This window comes from Sciurus carolinensis, chromosome 4 (assembly GCF_902686445.1).
Source record: "Sciurus carolinensis chromosome 4, mSciCar1.2, whole genome shotgun sequence".
Taxonomy (NCBI): domain Eukaryota; kingdom Metazoa; phylum Chordata; class Mammalia; order Rodentia; family Sciuridae; genus Sciurus; species Sciurus carolinensis.
Window position 1 is genome coordinate 1,346,360 of NC_062216.1, and position 21,312 is coordinate 1,367,671.

The 21,312-nt window shown below is 59.1% G+C and overlaps 1 protein-coding gene across 2 annotated transcripts in view; it reads left to right on the forward strand.

The window, feature by feature from the left end:
- Myom2 (myomesin 2) overlaps nucleotides 1–5,276 on the forward strand; it is a 115,743-nt gene extending 110,467 nt beyond the window's left edge. For both annotated transcript variants that reach the window (XM_047550392.1, XM_047550393.1), the window contains one exon: nucleotides 4,562–5,276. In XM_047550392.1, coding sequence (XP_047406348.1) covers nucleotides 4,562–4,879 — 318 coding nt within the window. In that variant the 3' untranslated portion in view covers nucleotides 4,880–5,276. The remainder of the gene's footprint in view (nucleotides 1–4,561) is intronic.
- Nucleotides 5,277–21,312: the final 16,036 nt, after the last annotated feature.

A 21,312-nucleotide genomic window follows, 5' to 3' on the forward strand; every position in this document is an offset into this window, starting at 1 on the left:
CTCTCTGAGGTGTGTAGGAGGGCTCTCTGAGGTGTGTAGGGAGGGCTCTCTGAGGTGTGTAGGAGGGCTCTCTGAGGTGTGTGGAGGGCTCTCTGAGGTGTGTAGGGAGGGCTCTCTGAGGTGTGTAGGGAGGGCTCTCTATATTGTGTATGGAGGGCTCTCTGATGTGTAGGGAGGGCTCTGTGAGCTGTGTAGGAGGGCTTCTGAGGTGTGTAGGAGGGGTCTCTGAGGTGTAGGGAGGACTCTGAGGTGTAGGGAAGACTTTGAGGTGTAAGGAGGACTCTCTGATGTGTAGGGAGGGCTCTCTGAGGTGTGTAGGGAGGGCTCTCTATGTTGTGTATGGAGGGCTCTCTATGTTGTGTAGGGAGGGCTCTCTGAGGTGTGTAGGGAGGGCTCTCTGAGGTGTGTAGGGAGGGCTCTCTGAGGTGTGTAGGGAGGGCTCTCTGAGGTGTGTAGGGAGGGCTCTCTGAGGTGTGTAGGAGGGCTCTCTGATGTGTAGGGAGGGCTCTCTGAGGTGTGTAGGGATGGCTCTCTGAGGTGTGTAGGAGGGCTCTCTGAGGTGTGTAGGGAGGGCTCTCTGAGGTGTGTAGGAGGGCTCTCCATGTTGTGTAGGGAGGGCTCTCTATGTTGTGTAGGGAGGGCTCTCTGAGGTGTGTAGGGAGGGCTCTCTGAGGTGTGTAGGAGGGCTCTCTGAGGTGTGTAGGGAGGGCTCTCTATTTTGTGTAGGGAGGGCTCTCTGAGGTGTGTAGGGAGGGCTGTCTGATGTGTAGGGAGGGCTCTCTGAGGTGTGTAGGAGGGCTCTCTGAGGTGTGTAGGAGGGCTCTCTGAGGTGTGTAGGGAGGGCTCTCTATGTTGTGTAGGGAGGGCTCTCTGAGGTGTGTAGGAGGGCTCTCTGATGTGTAGGGAGGGCTCTCTGAGGTGTGTAGGAAGGGCTCTCTGAGGTGTGTAGGGAGGGCTCTCTATGTTGTGTAGGGAGGGCTCTCTGAGGTGTGTAGGGAGGGCTCTCTATGTTGTGTAGGGAGGGCTCTCTGAGGTGTGTAGGGAGGGCTCTCTGAGGTGTGTAGGGAGGGCTCTCTGAGGTGTCTAGGGAGGGCTCTCTGAGGTGTGTAGGGAGGGCTCTCTATGTTGTGTAGGGAGGGCTCTCTATGTTGTGTAGGGAGGGCTCTCTGAGGTGTGTAGGGAGGGCTCTCTGATGTGTAGGGAGGGCTCTCTGAGGTGTGTAGGAGGGCTCTCTGAGGTGTGTAGGGAGGGCTCTCTATGTTGTGTAGGGAGGGCTCTCTGAGGTGTGTAGGAGGGCTCTCTGAGGTGTGTAGGAAGGGCTCTCTGAGGTGTGTAGGGAGGGCTCTCTATGTTGTGTAGGGAGGGCTCTCTGAGGTGTGTAGGAGGGCTCTCTGAGGTGTGTAGGAAGGGCTCTCTGAGGTGTGTAGGAGGGCTCTCTGAGGTGTGTAGGAGGGCTCTCTGATGTGTAGGGAGGGCTCTCTGAGGTGTGTAGGGAGAGCTCTCTGAGGTGTGTAGGGAGGGCTCTCTATGTTGTGTAGGGAGGGCTCTCTGAGGTGTGTAGGAGGGCTCTCTGAGGTGTTTAGGGAGGGCTCTCTGAGGTGTGTAGGAGGGCTCTCTGAGGTGTGTAGGGAGGGCTCTCTGTGGTGTGTAGGGAGGGCTCTCTGAGGTGTGTAGGAAGGGCTCTCTGAGGTGTGTAGGGAGGGCTCTCTATGTTGTGTAGGGAGGGCTCTCTGAGGTGTGTAGGAGGGCTCTCTGAGGTGTGTAGGAAGGGCTCTCTGAGGTGTGTAGGAGGGCTCTCTGAGGTGTGTAGGAGGGCTCTCTGAGGTGTGTAGGAGGGCTCTCTGAGGTGTGTAGGAGGGCTCTCTGAGGTGTGTAGGAAGGGCTCTCTGAGGTGTGTAGGGAGGGCTCTCTATGTTGTGTAGGGAGGGCTCTCTGAGGTGTGTAGGAGGGCTCTCTGAGGTGTGTAGGAAGGGCTCTCTGAGGTGTGTAGGAGGGCTCTCTGAGGTGTGTAGGAGGGCTCTCTGATGTGTAGGGAGGGCTCTCTGAGGTGTGTAGGGAGGGCTCTCTGAGGTGTGTAGGGAGGGCTCTCTATGTTGTGTAGGGAGGGCTCTCTGAGGTGTTTAGGGAGGGCTCTCTGAGGTGTGTAGGAGGGCTCTCTGAGGTGTGTAGGGAGGGCTCTCTGTGGTGTGTAGGGAGGGCTCTCTGAGGTGTGTAGGAAGGGCTCTCTGAGGTGTGTAGGGAGGGCTCTCTATGTTGTGTAGGGAGGGCTCTCTGAGGTGTGTAGGAGGGCTCTCTGAGGTGTGTAGGAGGTCTCTCTGAGGTGTGTAGGGAAGTCTCTCTATGTTGTGTAGGGAGGGCTCTCTGAGGTGTGTAGGAGGGCTCTCTGAGGTGTGTAGGAGGGCTCTCCGAGGTGTGTAGGAGGGCTCTCTAAGGTGTGTAGGAGGGCTCTCTGAGGTGTGTAGGAAGGGCTCTCTGAGGTGTGTTGGGAGGGCTCTCTATGTTGTGTAGGGAGGGCTCTCTGAGGTGTGTAGGAGGGCTCTCTGAGGTGTGTAGGGAGGGCTCTCTGAGGTGTGTAGGAGGGCTCTCTGAGGTGTGTAGGGAGGGCTCTCTGAGGTGTGTAGGAAGGGCTCTCTTAGGTGTGTAGGGAGGGCTCTCTATGTTGTGTAGGGAGGGCTCTCTGAGGTGTGTAGGAGGGCTCTCTGAGGTGTGTAGGAGGGCTCTCTAAAGTGTGTAGGAGGGCTCTCTGAGGTGTGTAGGAGGGCTCTCTGAGGTGTGTAGGGAGGGCTCTCTGAGGTGTGTAGGGAGGGCTCTCTGAGGTGTGTAGGGAGGGCTCTCTAAGATGTGTAGGGAGGGCTCTCTGAGGTGTGTAGGAGGGCTCTCTGAGGTGTGTAGGGAGGGCTCTCTGAGGTGTGTAGGAGGGCTCTCTGAGGTGTGTAGGAGGGCTCTCTGAGGTGTGTAGGGAGGGCTCTCTGAGGTGTGTAGGGAGGGCTCTCTATATTGTGTATGGAGGGCTCTCTGATGTGTAGGGAGGGCTCTGTGAGCTGTGTAGGAGGGCTTCTGAGGTGTGTAGGAGGGGTCTCTGAGGTGTAGGGAGGACTCTGAGGTGTAGGGAAGACTCTGAGGTGTAAGGAGGACTCTCTGATGTGTAGGGAGGGCTCTCTGAGGTGTGTAGGGAGGGCTCTCTGTGGTGTGTAGGAGGGCTCTCTGAGGTGTGTAGGAAGGGCTCTCTGAGGTGTGTAGGGAGGGCTCTCTATGTTGTGTAGGGAGGGCTCTCTGAGGTGTGTAGGAGGGCTCTCTGAGGTGTGTAGGAGGTCTCTCTGAGGTGTGTAGGGAAGTCTCTCTATGTTGTGTAGGGAGGGCTCTCTGAGGTGTGTAGGAGGGCTCTCTGAGGTGTGTAGGAGGGCTCTCCGAGGTGTGTAGGAGGGCTCTCTAAGGTGTGTAGGAGGGCTCTCTGAGGTGTGTAGGAAGGGCTCTCTGAGGTGTGTTGGGAGGGCTCTCTATGTTGTGTAGGGAGGGCTCTCTGAGGTGTGTAGGAGGGCTCTCTGAGGTGTGTAGGGAGGGCTCTCTGAGGTGTGTAGGAGGGCTCTCTGAGGTGTGTAGGGAGGGCTCTCTGAGGTGTGTAGGAAGGGCTCTCTTAGGTGTGTAGGGAGGGCTCTCTATGTTGTGTAGGGAGGGCTCTCTGAGGTGTGTAGGAGGGCTCTCTGAGGTGTGTAGGAGGGCTCTCTAAAGTGTGTAGGAGGGCTCTCTGAGGTGTGTAGGAGGGCTCTCTGAGGTGTGTAGGGAGGGCTCTCTGAGGTGTGTAGGGAGGGCTCTCTGAGGTGTGTAGGGAGGGCTCTCTAAGATGTGTAGGGAGGGCTCTCTGAGGTGTGTAGGAGGGCTCTCTGAGGTGTGTAGGGAGGGCTCTCTGAGGTGTGTAGGAGGGCTCTCTGAGGTGTGTAGGAGGGCTCTCTGAGGTGTGTAGGGAGGGCTCTCTGAGGTGTGTAGGGAGGGCTCTCTATATTGTGTATGGAGGGCTCTCTGATGTGTAGGGAGGGCTCTGTGAGCTGTGTAGGAGGGCTTCTGAGGTGTGTAGGAGGGGTCTCTGAGGTGTAGGGAGGACTCTGAGGTGTAGGGAAGACTCTGAGGTGTAAGGAGGACTCTCTGATGTGTAGGGAGGGCTCTCTGAGGTGTGTAGGGAGGGCTCTCTATGTTGTGTATGGAGGGCTCTCTATGTTGTGTAGGGAGGGCTCTCTGAGGTGTGTAGGGAGGGCTCTCTGAGGTGTGTAGGAATGCTCTCTGAGGTGTAGAGAGGCTCTCTGAGGTGTAAGGAGGATTCTCTGATGTGTAGGGAGGACTCTCTGAGGTGTAAGGAGGGCTCTCTTGGCCTTGCAGAGCTCTTTGATGCTGTCTAGGATGCACTCACTGACCAGGGTTGACACGCTGACCAGGAATAGGAAAGGCTCACAGTGTGAACCCAGGACTACTACTATTTCTGAGTGAGCTAGGGCTGCTCTCCTGTTGGAGACAAATTGACCTTCCTTTGTCTACCTTTTCCTTCTCTACCCACCTTTTCTCTTTGAAGACCTTGAATCTGACCTGCACGGTGTTTGGAAATCCTGACCCTGAAGTGTTTTGGTTCAAGAATGACAAGGACCTGGAGCTCAGCGAACACTTCTCTGTGAAGGTGGAGCAGGCCAAATACGTCAGCCTGACCATCAAGGGGGTGACCTCTGAGGACTCAGGGAAGTACAGCATCAACGTCAAGAACAAATATGGAGGAGAGAAGATCGATGTTACTGTCAGTGTGTACAAGCACGGGGAGAAGATTCCGGATGTCGCACCACCCCAGCAAGCCAAACCGAAGCTCATCCCCGCATCCACCTCCGCAACAGCTGAATAAGGGGTTTCAGCCTGGAGCGGGAGGGAGGGATGTTAGAGGTTGTGGAGTGCCGTGTGCTGTGCCCAGTGAATGCCACCTGAGTGTGGTTGTGTGTGTGGTGAGAGTGGATCCCACATTAGTTTCTGGTTTTGGCGTTTGGTGATGATCTTCATTAGCTTTTCCCAAGGCTGAGCAGCTTATGTGCTCACAAGGGCCATGGCAGGGAGCTGGTGGAGGAGCACAGCTGGTGTTCTCCTGGTCATGGGCGGGTGGCCGTGGCCTGATGTGTCCGACCCAGGAGGTGTGTGCAGGGCTGTGCTGGCCCCGTGGCTTCATACTGGACCCAGCAGCTCTGAAGTCCTGCTGTTAGCTGGTCACCGTTTTCTCTTGCTCTAGGCTAATAAAACCTTAAAAGGCACCTTGTGTGGTGTTTCTGTAACTGTCCCCTCCTTATTGTCCAAGCTGGGATTTCCATGCAGTGGCACGGCTTTGTCCAGAGGAGAGCCAGGTGGGCGTCCCCTCCCAGGAGGGCTCCCCACAGCAGCAGCTTCCGTGGGGCTGGGCAGCCACGGGTGACACGGGCACAGAGAGGCCCACAGGTCCCCAGGTCCTGAGGAACGAGCCTCGTGTGTGGGGCTTGGGATGCTGCCTGGTTACGCCACAGGGCCAGACACCTCGCAGAGGACAGCGCCATGCCTGGGTGCTCATTCATTAGGAGGGAGGGCCACACAAAGGAGATTCGTTTGAGAAGATCCCAGAGTAGCCCCGAGGCGCAGAGACCCACTGGCCTCAGGCCTCCCGAGAAGTTCCAAGGTTGCCTGTGAGAGCTCTCCTTCCCTCGAAACTGTCCTTTCTTGTTTGGAAAGAGGCTGAAATTCCCCTGGCAGAAATAACCCTCCCCGGTGTTTTAGTTTTATGTTTGCTTTACAGCAGAAAAGCTTCCATAGCTGAGAACATTTATCTCTCCCTGTCTTTAGGCCAATCCGCATTTCGTGATGTTTGTTGTCTTTCCATGAGGTGATGTTAGCCATCCAACACGTCCTCAGAGGCCACAGGCCCACCAGCAGGTCCCGGGGCAGCAGGGCCAGGACCAGTGAGAATTCTTTGCATGTCGTTTCCCCTTCTCTGTCACACTGGTGACACAGAGATGAGAGGCTTACCTAGGTCAGGTGGGCGGTTCCAGGGCCTGGTGCTGAAGCAGCGCAGCCGGCTCTGGTGAGGACTTGGGGTGGGTGGGTTCACAGCAGCAGAGGTGCCTGTGAGGACCTCCACCACCAGGGGGAGCCAGAGCTCATCAAGGGCTTCCAGAGAGCTCACCAGGTCCAGGGGAATGGCGCTGATCCTTTGAGGGCACAGCCCAGTGACCACTGTGCACACCCCAGTGACCTCGGGCACATCCCAGTGACCTCTGTGCATACCCCAGTGACCTCAGTGCATACCCCGTGACCTCGGGGCACACCCTGGTGACCTCAGGGCACACCCCGGTGACCTCAGGCACACCCCAGTGACCTCTGTGCACATCCCAGTGACCTCGGGCACACCCCAGTGACCTCGGGCACACCCCAGTGACCTCGGGCACAACCCAGTGACCTTTGTGCACACCCCAGTGACCTCGGGCACACCCCAGTGACCTCTGTGCACACCCCAGTGACCTCGGGCACACCCCAGTGACCTCAGGGCACACCCCAGTGACCTCAGGGCACACCCCGGTGACCTCAGGCACACCCCAGTGACCTTTGTGCACACCACAGTGACCTCAGGGCACACCCAGTGACCTCAGGGCACACCCAGTGACCTCGGGCACACCCCAGTGACCTCGGGCACACCCCAGTGACCTCAGGACACACCTTGGTGACCTCTATGCACACCCCAGTGACCTCTGTGCACATCCCAGTGACCTCGGGCACACCCTGGTGACCTCAGGGCACACCCCGGTGACCTCAGGCACACCCCGGTGACCTCTGTGCACATCCCAGTGACCTCGGGCACACCCCAGTGACCTCGGGCACAACCCAGTGACCTTTGTGCACACCCCAGTGACCTCGGGCACACCCCAGTGACCTCGGGCACAACCCAGTGACCTTTGTGCACACCCCAGTGTCCTCGGGCACACCCCAGTGACCTCAGGGCACACCCCGGTGACCTCAGGCACACCCCAGTGACCTTTGTGCACACCCCAGTGACCTCAGGGCACACCCAGTGACCTCGGGCATACCCCAGTGACCTCGGGCACACCCAGTGACCTTTGTGAACACCCCAGTGACCTCAGGGCACACCCGGTGACCTCGGGCACACCCCAGTGACCTCAGGACACACCTTGGTGACCTCTATGCACACCCCAGTGACCTCTGTTCACACCCCGGTGACCTCAGGCACACCCCGGTGACCTCGGCGCCTCCACGAGGCCCCACCTCTTCAACGCCCCAGCACTGCCACGCCAGGCCCAAGCTCCCAGCACTGAGCCCTTGGGGACATACTCAACCTACCTGGCCCACAAGACCAGGTTGCCGGGTGCAACTACTTGTGAGCCCAGGGTCCTGTGTGCCATCAGTCCCAAATGTTTCCCTGACTCTGTGACCAATGACCTCTCCACCATCTCCTGGCTTATACTTGTAACATTTCCTAAACAAAAAAGCCTTTTGTTCTGAGTAATCTGAGCTATCCTGAGACTGTAAGGACAAGGCACAGCCTGCAAAGCCCTCAGGGTATGTTCCTTCCTGTCACCTCTTGCTTCCCCAGGACATTTGCACAGCTAAGAACTGATATTGGTGTGTCACTATTATTCAGTCCCACATGGAACTCAGATACCACTGGTTTTCCATGAGTGCCACTTCCTGTCCCACAGTCCCACTGATGGCTGCAGCTGCATTTGGTTGTCACCTGTCCTCCCTTCTCTGGTCCGTGACCCCTCTCCTCCCTGTTTTTCATGACCTCGAGGAGCAGGCTGGGTGTTCTGTGGCACGTTCTCCAGTGCAGGGTGTGAGCTGTCCCTTCCTGGTGTAGGGAGCTGTCACGACTTGCTAAGGCGTCGTTCAGTCCTCTTTCCCGCCTCTTCTGTGGGCGAGTCTCGGTCTAGCCTCCCTCTTGAAGGGAGCGTCTGTACGTGGCAGCTGACACTCTTCAGAGTCAGGTTGCCTCCTCTCCCTCCTGTTTCTGCACCCACTTGTAGGCCACACGCCCTCTATTCTGTGTGTCCTCCAGACGCTCCAGCCTCGCCCGTGCGCTGAGCTTCCTTTGTCCAGTGCCCCCTGACTTCCTGGCATGAAGCACCGCTCAGATCCGTCTTGTGCCGTCTCTGCTCAGTCCTAGAACTGACCACGTCTCCAGGGCCCGCAGTGGGAGAGTGGGATCCAACACCAAGTTCAGTCCTCCAGCGCCCGTCTCGCACCCTCACCGCGGCCTCGGCCCACGTGGAGGACGCCCCTCCGGGCCGTGCGTGAAGAGCCAAGCACCTGGGGGGCTGTCTAGGCACCACTCACTTCCTGTGTGGCTGGGACCCCGTGGAATCACACGGTGGCAGAGAGCAGCGCTGGGTCAGGAGGGGCAGGTCCCCGAGCCCCTGCGTTCCCTGTCTGCCTCACACGCCAGCCGGGAGCGTGCTCGTGCCAGCAGGCAAGGGACAGCTGGAGGCGTGCAGAGCGCCTTGCCAGCTGCCGATCCTGTGGATGCAGTGCTCCCAGACCCCGGGGGAGCCCACTGCCCCATGGACCGCGTCCCAGCCCCTGCTCTGGTGATGCTGTGGCCACCTCCCTAGGGGCAGGGGACGCGAGGCTCCCCATCACCACGGTGGAGTCATGGAGGTCCAGGAGCTCAGGCTTGACGCCCTGCTGTGGCCCGCACTCTGGTCTTGCTGGTCGCCGTTGTCCTTTACAGGGTCTCCCCGCAGGGGTCGGGTCCCGGGTTGGGGCCAGTCCTGTGATGTCACCTCCTTACTTTGAGAAAATATCCTTCTTTGTCTTTAATCCACTGAGGATTTTGAAGACAGGAAGATAGCAATTCAAGGCCAGTCTCAGCAGCTTAAGAGAGACCCTGTCTCAAAATAAAAGTAAAAAGGGCTGGGGTCATAGCTGAGTGGTGGAGGGCCCTGAGCTCCATCCCCACACCCCTGCCGGGCTGGGGTCATAGCTGAGTGGTGGAGGGCCCTGCGCTCCATCCCCACACCCCTGCTGGGCTGGGGTCATAGCTGAGTGGTGGAGGGCCCTGCGCTCCATCCCCACACCCCTGCCGGGCTGGGGTCATAGCTGAGTGGTGGAGGGCCCTGCGCTCCATCCCCACACCCCTGCCGGGCTGGGGTCATAGCTGAGTGGTGGAGGGCCCTGCGCTCCATCCCCACACCCCTGCCGGGCTGGGGTCATAGCTGAGTGGTGGAGGTTCCTGCGCTCCATCCCCACACCCCTGCCGGGCTGGGGTCATAGCTGAGTGGTGGAGGGCCCTGCGCTCCATCCGACACCCCTGCCGGGCTGGGGTCATAGCTGAGTGGTGGAGGGCCCTGCGCTCCATCCCCACACCCCTGCCGGGCTGGGGTCATAGCTGAGTGGTGGAGGGCCCTGCGCTCCATCCGACACCCCTGCCGGGATGGGGTCATAGCTGAGTGGTGGAGGTTCCTGCGCTCCATCCCCACACCCCTGCCAGGATGGGTCATAGCTGAGTGGTGGAGGGCCCTGCGCTCCATCCGACACCCCTGCCGGGCTGGGGTCTTAGCTGAGTGGTGGAGGGCCCTGCGCTCCATCCGACACCCCTGCCTGGCTGGGGTCATAGCTGAGTGGTGGAGGTTCCTGCGCTCCATCCCCACACCCCTGCCGGGATGGGGTCATAGCTGAGTGGTGGAGGGCCCTGCGCTCCATCCCCACACCCCTGCTGGGCTGGGGTCATAGCTGAGTGGTGGAGGGCCCTGAGCTCCATCCGACACCCCTGCCGGGCTGGGGTCACAGCTGAGTGGTGGAGGGCCCTGCGCTCCATCCCCACACCCCTGTCGGGCTGGGGGTCATAGCTGAGTGGTGGAGGGCCCTGCGCTCCATCCCCACACCCCTGCTGGGCTGGGGTCATAGCTGAGTGGTGGAGGGCCCTGCGCTCCATCCCCACACCCCTGCCAGGATGGGTCATAGCTGAGTGGTGGAGGGCCCTGCGCTCCATCCGACACCCCTGCCGGGCTGGGGTCTTAGCTGAGTGGTGGAGGGCCCTGCGCTCCATCCGACACCCCTGCCTGGCTGGGGTCATAGCTGAGTGGTGGAGGTTCCTGCGCTCCATCCCCACACCCCTGCCGGGATGGGGTCATAGCTGAGTGGTGGAGGGCCCTGTGCTCCATCCCCACACCCCTGCTGGGCTGGGGTCATAGCTGAGTGGTGGAGGGCCCTGAGCTCCATCCGACACCCCTGCCTGGCTGGGGTCATAGCTGAGTGGTGGAGGGCCCTGCGCTCCATCCCCACACCCCTGCCGGGATGTGGTCATAGCTGAGTGGTGGAGGTTCCTGCGCTCCATCCCCACACCCCTGCTTGGCTGGGGTCATAGCTGAGTGGTGGAGGGCCCTGCGCTCCATCCCCACACCCCTGCCGGGCTGGGGTCATAGCTGAGTGGTGGAGGGCCCTGCACTCCATCCGACACCCCTGCCGGGATGGGGTCATAGCTGAGTGGTGGAGGGCCCTGCGCTCCATCCCCACACCCCTGCTGGGCTGGGGTCATAGCTGAGTGGTGGAGGGCCCTGCGCTCCATCCGACACCCCTGCCGGGCTGGGGTCACAGCTGAGTGGTGGAGGGCCCTGCACTCCATCCGACACCCCTGCCGGGATGGGGTCATAGCTGAGTGGTGGAGGGCCCTGCGCTCCATCCCCACACCCCTGCTGGGCTGGGGTCATAGCTGAGTGGTGGAGGGCCCTGCGCTCCATCCCCACACCCCTGCTGGGCTGGGGTCATAACTGAGTGGTGGAGGGCCCTGCACTGCATCCGACACCCCTGCCGGGCTGGGGTCACAGCTGAGTGGTGGAGGGCCCTGCGCTCCATCCCCACACCCCTGCCTGGCTGGGGTCATAGCTGAGTGGTGGAGGGCCCTGCGCTCCATCCCCACACCCCTGCCTGGCTGGGGTCATAGCTGAGTGGTGGAGGGCCCTGTGCTCCATCCGACACCCCTGCCTGGCTGGGGTCATAGCTGAGTGGTGGAGGGCCCTGCGCTCCATCCCGACACCCCTGCCAAATAAAGCACATGGGGAGTGATGCCATTTATTGATCCATTTTAAATATTTTTTGGTTGTGTATAGGCATGATGTCTTTTTTTAATGTGCTTATTTTTACGAGGTGCTGAGGATGGAACCCAGTGCGTGGCACGTGCGAAGCAAGTGCTGTGCCCCTGAGCCCCAGCCCCAGCCCAGTGCCACGCAGTAAGCCGTGGAGGCCCAGGCAGCTCTCCCCTGAGGGCTCTGTGTAGCTAGAAGGAGCATGGCTTCCACATGAGCTTGAAGCGCGGTGTCGGGTGACGGGCTTTGTGGGTGAAGAGCTGTCTGCTGAGCTGTCCATCATGTAGAGGTAGATGCAGCTCAAACCAATGGTCGCGAACCTTCAGCTCGCAAGCTGAGGCCAGAGCTAAGGGAGTGTCCCAGGTCGGGTGCTCTCCGCAGCCTCGCCACCCCTGCTGGCGGCCTCTCACTCAGAGTCCGCTGGGTGGGAAATGCAGCTCCTGAGTCTTTTGGAGAGGAGGGGCCTCCCCTGCTGGCCGGACCCAAGCAGGTCTCGGGGCCCGCCTGCCTGGCCTGCTCTGCCGCACTGGGGCCAAACCGCAGCATTGCTTGCGGCAGCCGCGTGGTTTTCCTTGGGAAATGCTCTGACCCAGGAGCGCAGGGTGAGTCCTCATGTCACATTCATGACTCAGAGAGTTCAAAACTGAAAACCGAAAACAGGAGCAGAAATGACATCTCAGAAGCAGCGCTCACTGAACTGGCGGCTCTGAGCAACGGCAGAGGTGCCCGTCTGCCCAGCGCTTCCGCAGGGTGGAGTTGTTTCCAAGCCACGGATTAGACTTCTCTCTGACCAACTGAAGGCCCGTCTGTGAAGGCCTTGTGGGGAGGAGATCTGAGGCTGGGGCCCGGCCTTCCCTGCCTTCCAGCCGTGGTCCCGGAGAGGCTGGACAGACGCCAGCAGTGTGTATCCATAACGTGATAGCAGCTCTCCCCCCACATCCCAGCCGGTGCCTTGACTCTGGCTGTGGCCCCTGGGAGGCGGTGGCCCTGTCTTCCCCAGGGGACGTGGGATGGGCCCAGGCTTCGCAGGATGGCCTTCAGTCCAGCTTTCCATGCTGTGGCTGGGAAGCAGGTCCTGGGCAAGTGGCCAGGAGGCTGCAGGAGGGAGGAGCCAAAGCCTGCCAGCGGCTGGCCCTGCAGCTGGGCCTGTCCTGTGCAGTGAGCTCCAGGTATCCTCCCTCTAAGCTGCCTGGAAGTTTCTGGATGCCCCCCGAGGAGCCTCACCTGCCCCCTTCTGGGCTGGACTTCAGAGGCTTCCTCTGACTCTCCTCCAAGCACTCCCTCGGGAAAGCCGTCTTTCTCTGCCCTTTAGCTGGCGATCTCCCAGTGCTGGACGGTTCTACAGCCCAGCCTCCCCAGGACCCTGTTCTTCTGACAGGGTCATCGAGGGACTCAGGGCCAGTCCCGTGGCCCAGGCCCTGCTGCCGGGCAGGACTCCAGGCAGGGAGCTCCCCGGCAGACGCCGGCACATAGGGCCGCCTGGGGCCCTCTAAGGCTGTCCCTCGGTGCCTGCCTGGCTGCTCCTCGGAGCAGCAGGCCCTCTCCTCACCCTGCCCCTCGGCCTCCGGTGAGCCTTGACCCTGCTCAGCTCAGCGGCCACAGGCTTTCGCTCCCCTCTGCCGGGCAGGGCTCTGGGCTCAGGCCCAGGGCCGTTCACTCCGGAGCCTGGAAAGGGACTTCTCCTCGGCTGCCTCATTCTCCACTTCGAAGCCAGGGCGCCGATGCCGTGGGCCAGGCCAGCCTGTGTCGGAGCCAGTGCACTCAGGCCAGAGCCCCCGGCAGCAGGCGCGGCCAGGCCCGCCCCGTCTCAGCCCGGGCAACCCCCTCGATGGGTCAGAGGCTTCTCTTGATAGGCACTCTCTTCCTCTTACCTCTTCCTCTGTGACTTCATTAAATTTAAGCCATTCTTTATGGAATCCCTTCACCTAATTTATTTCTTAAATTTCACTTCAATTGACAAATTGGGACACGGATGAGCAACATTTTCACGCGTGTTCACACGGGGACTGTTGAACCAGAGTGATCGGCTTGTCTGTCACCTCACATGGCAGACGCCATACGCCGTTTCGGGCTGGGGTTGGACTCGACTCTTGTGAGAGTAGGATGCGCTCTTATCTGGCAGTTTCGCCTCTTGCAGGGGACGGTCAGCCTGTGTCTCCGGTGGGCTGGGCTGGTCCTTCAGTCCACTCTCCCACCAGGCCTGGTGGGCATAGTTCTGCTCTCCTGCGAGCTCGCTGCCCTCCATGCCACCTGTGAGATACCCACACGGGAGACCGCGCCACCTTGTCCTCCTGCGCTTGGCTCCCTCACGAGGACAACGTCCTCCAGCTTTGCTCCAGTCTCCTGAATGGTGGGACTCCCTCCCTTGGAGGCCGAGCCTCTCACCACGTGCGCCACGTTTCCTGATGGTGCTTCTGTTGTGACGCCTGGTTTCCTGGGGTCAGCCATTGCAGGCGGTGCTGCGGGGTCTCTGACGTGCGGCTCAGTCGTGGGGCTGCTGCAGCTTGTGGGTCCTGCTCTTGGTGTTTTGAGGGCCACGGCCCTGCTGAGGCACGTCCCACCAGTGGTGGCCAGGGCCCTGTCCCTCGTCTGTTGTCTTGCCGACAGTCGCCTCCTGGTCGCTGTGAGGTGGCATCTCACTGGGTTGACGGGCGCTTCCCGACAGTTACCGTGAGCAGTACGTGTGGCTCTGTGGCCATCCCTGTGACTTCTTCTGAGGCCTGTTCGTGTGGGCCCTTTGTCCATTTCTGGCTAAGCCCTTTGTTTCTGTGCTGCTGAGGGAGCCTTGCATGTTCTGGATCTGCTCCCTGTTCCGCGTGTTCAGTCATGTGCTTCCCAACCCTCGGCTGTCTCGTGATGTTCCGCCTTCTGATGCCACAGCACATGTTCAGCTTGCTGCTCGTCCTTGGCGTCCATCGAGAAATCTGTGCTGGACCAGGTTCCTGGGGCACTTCCTGCATCGCTCTTACTGTTTCCAGTTTCCGCCTTACATTTACATCCCTGATTCAGGTCGAGTGGACTTTCCCATGGGCTGGGGGACGAAGGTCCAGTCTCACTGCTCTGCCTGTAGATGTCCACTTCCCAACATCACTAGAAGAGACGCTTTCTCCTTCCTCTTGTGTCTTGGGCAAGTTTGCCAGAAGTCGGGACTCGACTGCAGGGTTGGGGTCTGCTTCTGCCACGCTGCTGTCCCTGTCTGCTTGGTGGAGGTTCCCGGGATGTGGGGGTCTCTCCCCGACGCCACTTGCCCGTGGCCCCAGAGCATGGGACGACTCTCCTTCTGTCTCTACAGTTCATTTAAAGAGCGAGGCCATTGGGATGCACCTCAGTGGTCCAGCACTGGCCCAGCAGGCGTGAGGCCCTGGGTTCCATCCCCAGCACAGGAAAAAAAGAAAAAGGCTGGTAAGTTGGGGTTAGGTCTCATTTCTTTCAGAACTGCTTCCCCCCAGTAGCACAAAATTGAATTTTGGATTCACCATTTGGAATAATTACAATAATATGAGTTGACAAGTGTATACGTACATGGCACATGTTCAAATCGAATCACGCTCAACCCTCCGGGCTCTGCATGAGGAGTCACCAGTGCCGGCGTCACCGGCCCGACACTTGGTGAAGGAGCCCCACATCACACAGGCCCTTCGGTGCCTTGGGCCCACCAGCGTCAGGAGCTCTGAACCACCTGCAGGCCCCTGGCTGCGGTGTCCAGCGGCAGTGGCCTTTGGCAGGTGGAGGGGATGTTGGCCGGTCGCGGGGGTGCTGAGCCGAGAGGAGGGACTGCCGGGAAATCTCCTAAGGTCTGCGTCCCTGTGCTGCCTCGACGCCCACCTTGCTGTGAGGAGAGCTCCTTTCAGGCTCCCGGGCTGTGCCTCACGGCAGCCTGGGGCCCTCGGTGGGTGGCCCCGACCCAGGCTCAGTCTTTCTGGGGACCCATCCTCTCGGTCCTGGCTTGTCCAGGGGAGTGGGACCTGTTAGTGCTCAGCCTTTTGAAGGTTCTCAGATGAGGTGGCGCCTGGGCCTGGCCTGCCTCACGGTCCGGGGAGCCGCTAGATGGCGCTCAGACAACAGGCACGGGCGTTGGGCAGGCCAGCTTCTCCCCTTGTGCAGAGGCGTCCCTCAGGGAGGGAGGGCGGCAAAGGCAGTAGACTCACCCCAGTGACAAGGACAGGGCGGCGGGTGACGGTTTCCAGGAAATCGCGGTCATTTGAAGGCAACGAGACAGCTTCTGAATCGTCACGATTTGCGCCTGAAGGAGGAAACACCTGGTGAGGTTTGACAAGGGTCCGATGGCCTCAGGGCGGCCCTGAGAGTGTGGTCGGTCTGGACAGGAAGTCTGGGGAGGATGTGAAGTATCCCCTGCTTCAGTGGGCACCTGAAGGCGGCGGGCTCCCTCTCTGTGACTCTGCCTCCCACCGAGGTGCTCGGTCATCCTTCCTGTGCCCTCATTTGTCTGCTTCCATGTTATTAAGAGGTTCACCTCCTTCCCCAGCAACGCCAGCATCGCTGCACACTTCCCCTTGGATGTGTTGCTGTGAACTGTGACCTCAAGCAGCGTGGGAAGAATACCAGAGGCAGCCTTAGTTCTGGCTCTGAGAGCTGGTTGCAGTTTGGACACACGAGCCCTTTCCTGTGCCTCCCATCCTCATTCGTCATGTGGAACCAGTGCCCTCAAGTTCAGCACTGTGTGGGTGTGTGTGTGCACCTGCATCCCCTGACCCCTACCCTGCGCAACCCAGGCCCTCCAGCCTCAGCTGCTGTCTTGTCCTGAGGTTTCCCAGGATCCCCTGCAGCAGGCTCCCCAGTCCTGTCCTCAGGTTTCCCAGGATCTCCTGCAGCAGGATCAGCTGCTGTCTTGTTCTTTGTTTCCCAGGATCCCCTGCAGCAGGCTCCCCTGTCCTGTTCTCAGGTTTCCCACAATTCCATGCAGCAGGCCCTACTGTATTGTCCTTGGTTTGCCAGTATCCCCTGCAGCAGGCTCTCCTGATTGCCCTCAGGTTTCCAAGGATCTCCTGCAGCAGGCTCAGCTCCTGTCCTGTCCTCAGGTTTCCCAGGATCCCCTGCAGCAGGCTCCCCTGTCCTGTCCTCAGGTTTCCCAGGATCCCCTGCAGCAGGTTCTCCTTTCTTTTCCTCAGGATTCCCAGGATCCCCTGCAGCAGGTTCTCCTTTCTTTTCCTCAGGATTCCCAGGATCCCCTGAGCAGCTCCCCTGTCCTGTTCTCAGGTTTCCCAGGATCCCCTGCAGCAGGCTCACCTGTCCTGTCCTTAGGTTTCCCAGGATCCCCTGTAGCAGGCTCCCCTGTCCTGTCCTCAGGTTTCCCAGGATCCCCTGCAGCAGGCTCCCCTGTCCTGTCCTCAGGTTTCCCAGGATCTCCTGCAGCAGGCTTCCCTGTCTTGTCCCCAGGTTCCCAGGATCCCCTGCAGCAGGATCCCCAGTCTTGTCCTCAGGTTTCCAGGATCCCCTGCAGCAGGCTCTCCTGTGTTGTCCTCAGGTTTCACAGGATCCCCTGCAGCAGGCTCCCCTGTCCTGTCCTCAGGTTTCCCAGGATCCCCTGCAGCAGGCTCTCCTGTCTTGTCCTCAGGTTTCCCAGGATCCCCTGTAGCAGGCTCCCCTGTCCTGTCCTCAGGATTCCCAGGATCCCCTGCAGCAGGCTTCCCTGTCTTGTCCCCAGGTTCCCAGGATCCCCTGCAGCAGGCTCCCCAGTCTTGTCCTCAGGTTTCCAGGATCCCCTGCAGCAGGCTCTCCTGTGTTGACCTCAGGTTTCACAGGATCCCCTGCAGCAGGCTCCCCTGTCCTGTCCTCAGGTTTCCCAGGATCCCCTGCAGCAGGCTCTCCTGTCTTGTCCTCAGGTTTCCCAGGATCCCCTGTAGCAGGCTCCCCTGTCCTGTCCTCAGGATTCCCAGGATCCCCTGTAGCAGGCTTCCCTGTCTTGTCCCCAGGTTCCCAGGATCCCCTGCAGCAGGATCCCCAGTCTTGTCCTCAGGTTTCCAGGATCCCCTGCAGCAGGCTCTCCTGTGTTGACCTCAGGTTTCCCAGGATCCCCTGCAGTGGGCCCTCCTGTCTTGTCCTCAGGTTCCCAGGATCCCCTGCAGCAGGCTCTCCTGTGCTGTCCTCAGGATTCCCAGGATCCCCTGCAGCAGGCTCAGCTCCTGTCTTGTCCTCAGGTTTTCCAGGATCCCCTCCAGCAGGCTCCCCTGTGCTGTCCTCAGGTTTCCCAGGATCCCCTGCAGTGGGCCCTCCTGTCTTGTCCTCAGGTTTCCCAGGATCCCCTGCAGCAGGCTCTCCTGTCTTGTCCTCAGGTTTCCCAGGATCCCCTGCAGCAGGCTCTCCTGTCTTGTCCTCAGCTTTCCTAGGATCTTCTCCACCAAGCTCTTGGGACATTCACTTCCTATTCAGGATCAGGTTGTTCAAGTCTTTTCTAGTTTTTCCTATGAAAGGTAGAGAGTCCATGTTCCATTTTCAGAATACACAATGGAGCCTGACGTGTAAAATGAGGATTTAAGAAGGCAACTAGAGGGGAGACAGCAGAAGGGAATGACACGATATCCCACAGCCTGTGGATGTGGCGTCACGGGAACAGCCTTGACCGTCAGGTAGCGGCGGGGTCTGTCTGACCAGCAGAGACAAAAGAGCATCTCAGCTAAGGAGTAGGGGCTCACAGGTGTCAGAATGTGTTCCCTCCAAGAAGACTTTCCCGCCACAGGAGGACAGAGGGAGGTGGGAACGGCTGAGGCAGATTTCTTAACAACCCAATTAGCCAACCCTGAGTTCCTCCTACAGGTCAGGGACAGGCGGACTGAGTGATAGAGCAGGTGGATTGCCCACCAGGTGTGCGCCCTCCAGTCCTCCTGGGGTAGTGCGCCTTCTGCAGGAGTTTGCCCGGCCGGGCTATCAGAGCAGGTGTCTGAATCTTCGAGACGCCGGCATGTCCAGCATTCTCAGATCTCAAATGTTGGGTGTCGGTTCCTGCCTTTCTTTTTCCGATGACTGTGAATCCAGACCCGCAGCCTGTAGCCTTTGATGAGCTGAATGTGGCTGTGCCAGCCAGGGGGGCAGCGGGGAGGACGCCCTGCTCCCTTCCTGGCCTTCTGCTCAGCCATGGCTGGCTCCTGCCCGGGCAGCCTGCAGGGATCTGAGGTCCACCAGGGAAGCCTTGGGTCCCTGGCACCACTGCCACAGCTGCCCCCGCGGTTTCTTCCCTTGACTTTCTTCACAGGTCCTGGTCAGTCGTTGTAAAGGGAGTGGGCCGCTGGTCTCCGAGCCCCCAGGGTGAGAGACAGACATTTCCAGCTCCTCACCTGCAGCCTCTAGGAAGCCATCTCTGGCATGTGTAGCAGCAGAGGAGCCCTGCAGGGCAGGAAGTGCATCTTCAGCAGGGGCAGAGGGAGGCCTGTGGGGCGTCGGGAGAGCTGGGTCTGCCCTTGGGGTAAGCATGGTTAGACCAGTGGCAGAGGGAGACAGGCTTTTCAGATTCTGGTGCCAGGGAGCATGCAGCTCCTTGAGGTGCGGAGTCCTGCTGAGGCCCAGGGAGGGCCTGTGACTGAGATCCAGTGGGTCCTGGTTGTGCTAGCCCCAGGGAGGCTGCTTGGCATGGCCAGGGGACCTGGCGGACTGGCCAGCAGGGTGCGGACACAGACCCTCCCTGCCTCCTAACATTGGCATCTCCTGCCCCAGAGTGGTCATTTTCAAGAAGCTCCAGTTTTGTTCTTAATACAGAGTCCCAGGCACATATCTCCACATTTTCCCTTCCAATGACTAAGAGAAAGAAGAGAAAATGAAGAAAGAAACAACTCTTCTATTTGCCCATCTGCTGGGCAACCTGAGCCAACGCAGGTTTTCAGAAGCCTTCCATGGGACAGCAGCTGCCTGCCTTGCCGTCTTGAGACGTGCCTTCCCCTGGCCAAGAGGTGGAGGTCTCCTTCATTCCTGCGGAGCTCCAGGGCCCAAGAGACCAGCAAACAGGGCTCTCCCCGCCCGCTCAGCCCCTGGCGCATACGTCAGCTGCACGGGATGTGAGTAGAGCAGTAAGTCAGGGAGGATGCGGTTTCAGCAAGAATTCACTCAGTTAGCTGGTGAAATGGCACTTGAATGTGCAATGTGAGAGGACTGAGTTTGGTACCAGGTAAGTTTTTTTCAGAGTCAACTGTGAGCAAAGAACTTGCCAAGCATCACAATGAGTGTGAACAAGATCACAGGAGCAACATCTGCACTCACTGGACGTTTCCCGGCACCTTCAAGCTCTGTTATCCCACGTCCCCCTCGGAGCCTGCGGTTTCCTCTCGCCACAGCCCCCGGGGCAGAACACCAGCTGCTCCCGCTCTCCTTTGCTCTGAGAATCCTGCAGCAAGAAGCGGCAAGGGACTTTTGTTCACCTCGACGCAGCACGAGGCAGGTGCCCCGGCTGTCCTGGCACGTGGGAACAACCGAGCTAGCCGGGGAGTCTGCTGGGACTCCTTCCTGGTCCACGTGGCCTTGCTGGAGCAATTTGAGGAGGCATCCAGGCACAGGTGCTTTGTCATTCAGCCCTGCACACGGCAAAAGAAGCAGAGTTATACGAGTTACAGTCTGTCAACCAGTCTCAACGGTGTCTGTCTGTGCACAACCACGCCAAAAACAATCGTGCTTTGTCCATTTCAAAGGCTGATAATGGTGATTTCTGGATCACTGTTCCCTCTGGGTTTTCTCTCTTTCTCTCTTTTCCAGGCACTGTGCATGGGTCTGCTTCAGTTTTGTAATGTAAGACTTAAGACAGAACCCTGAGGAGCCTGCGGATCAAGGGCAGCTCACACCCACACAACACACACGCACGCACGCATGCACACCCTTGGACTCTGTATGCAGTTCAACCTCGTTCTCTCTCCTCTCCCTTCTTGTGCTTCAGAATTTGCTGCCGCTGTTCCCGAGGCTGAACGGAATTCCCTTACCTCTTCTGGTTCTTAGCCACCTGTGTAGTTCTACCTGTTCTGACTGAGAAACAACCAGCCTGTTTCAAATTCTTGATGCTGTGAACAGTATTAGATGAACATCCTCGTCAGTGTCTTTTGTGCACCTCTGAGCATTTTCTAGGGTGCAGAGGCCGAGGCGGAACTACAGGCGAGAGGAGCCCTGCACCACTGGCTGTCCCGGGAGGTGCCAGGCTGCTCTCTAACGCCTGTCGCGTTCCAGCCGCGGTCAGCTGAGTGTGGCGTTCCGGCTGTGGTGAGCTGAGTGTGGCGTTCCCGCTGCTCTGTGTGCTTCCGCACACCTGACCTGACGGCCATGGCTGCAGAAGGGTGTGTAGCTGGTTCCCTCTGTGGCTGGTCCCAACAGCTTCGATCAGCTTTGGTTTTCTAGGCCGACAGCCATGTAGGTCACAAAAGTCATGTTCCTGCTGTTCTTCTGATTCTCATGAGCTTTACTTTTCTTGTTGCATCTGCACCCTCCACCTTGGGGACCCGTGGAGAGGCACTGGAGTGTGAAGTGCAAGTGTACCGGTCAGTTCCTAAGGTCCATGGGTGCTTCTGGTGGACTCCACTGGTGGGTTAGTGAGGCTCCTTCCCTCCTCCTTGCTGGCATGGCTGGTGTTTACTCAAACTTCACGGTGGTTGTTAAATTTCCCCAGTGTCTGTCAGATCTGCTGCGGTTGAATCAAGCACATCTTCTAGGGTTCAGCCATCCTTGAAGTCCGGATGTATTTACAAATGACTGTTGCTGGATTTTTGCAGATGTCTAATTGGGGACGTTGAACTTGTGTTTCCTGTGACTTAGCTCTGCCACTGCTCCTGGTTAGGGTCTTAATGACGGGTCTGGCAGAAATCCCCTGGGGCGTCATCTGGAGCCTGTGCTCTTTATGATCTGCTTTTGTACGATGTTACCTGTTGATTGTGTTCTATGAATTTTGAGGCGTGAGCAGTGTATCTTTATTTTTAGATGATCATTTTGTATAGGTGTGGCAAACTCCTCACAGTAGAATCCCGCAGCTCTGCCTTGTGACTCGACTCCGCTGCTGTTGCTCGGAGTGTTAATGACGAGTGTGTGCTGCATACTCTTCCTCAACACACCAGGCGCCTGGGTGTAGCTGTGCATCTCCAGGAGCAGCCTCGCTTCCGCCCGCCTTCCCTGGGGTCTCCTCATTTTCTCCATCGAGAGTTCCTGCCTTATTTGCAGTCCCTCCTGAATTTTGCTGTCTTGTCCCTCTCCCCTGCGGCATGGACGCCGCGTTCATTAGTTTCCGACCTCTCTTCCTCCCTGAAGC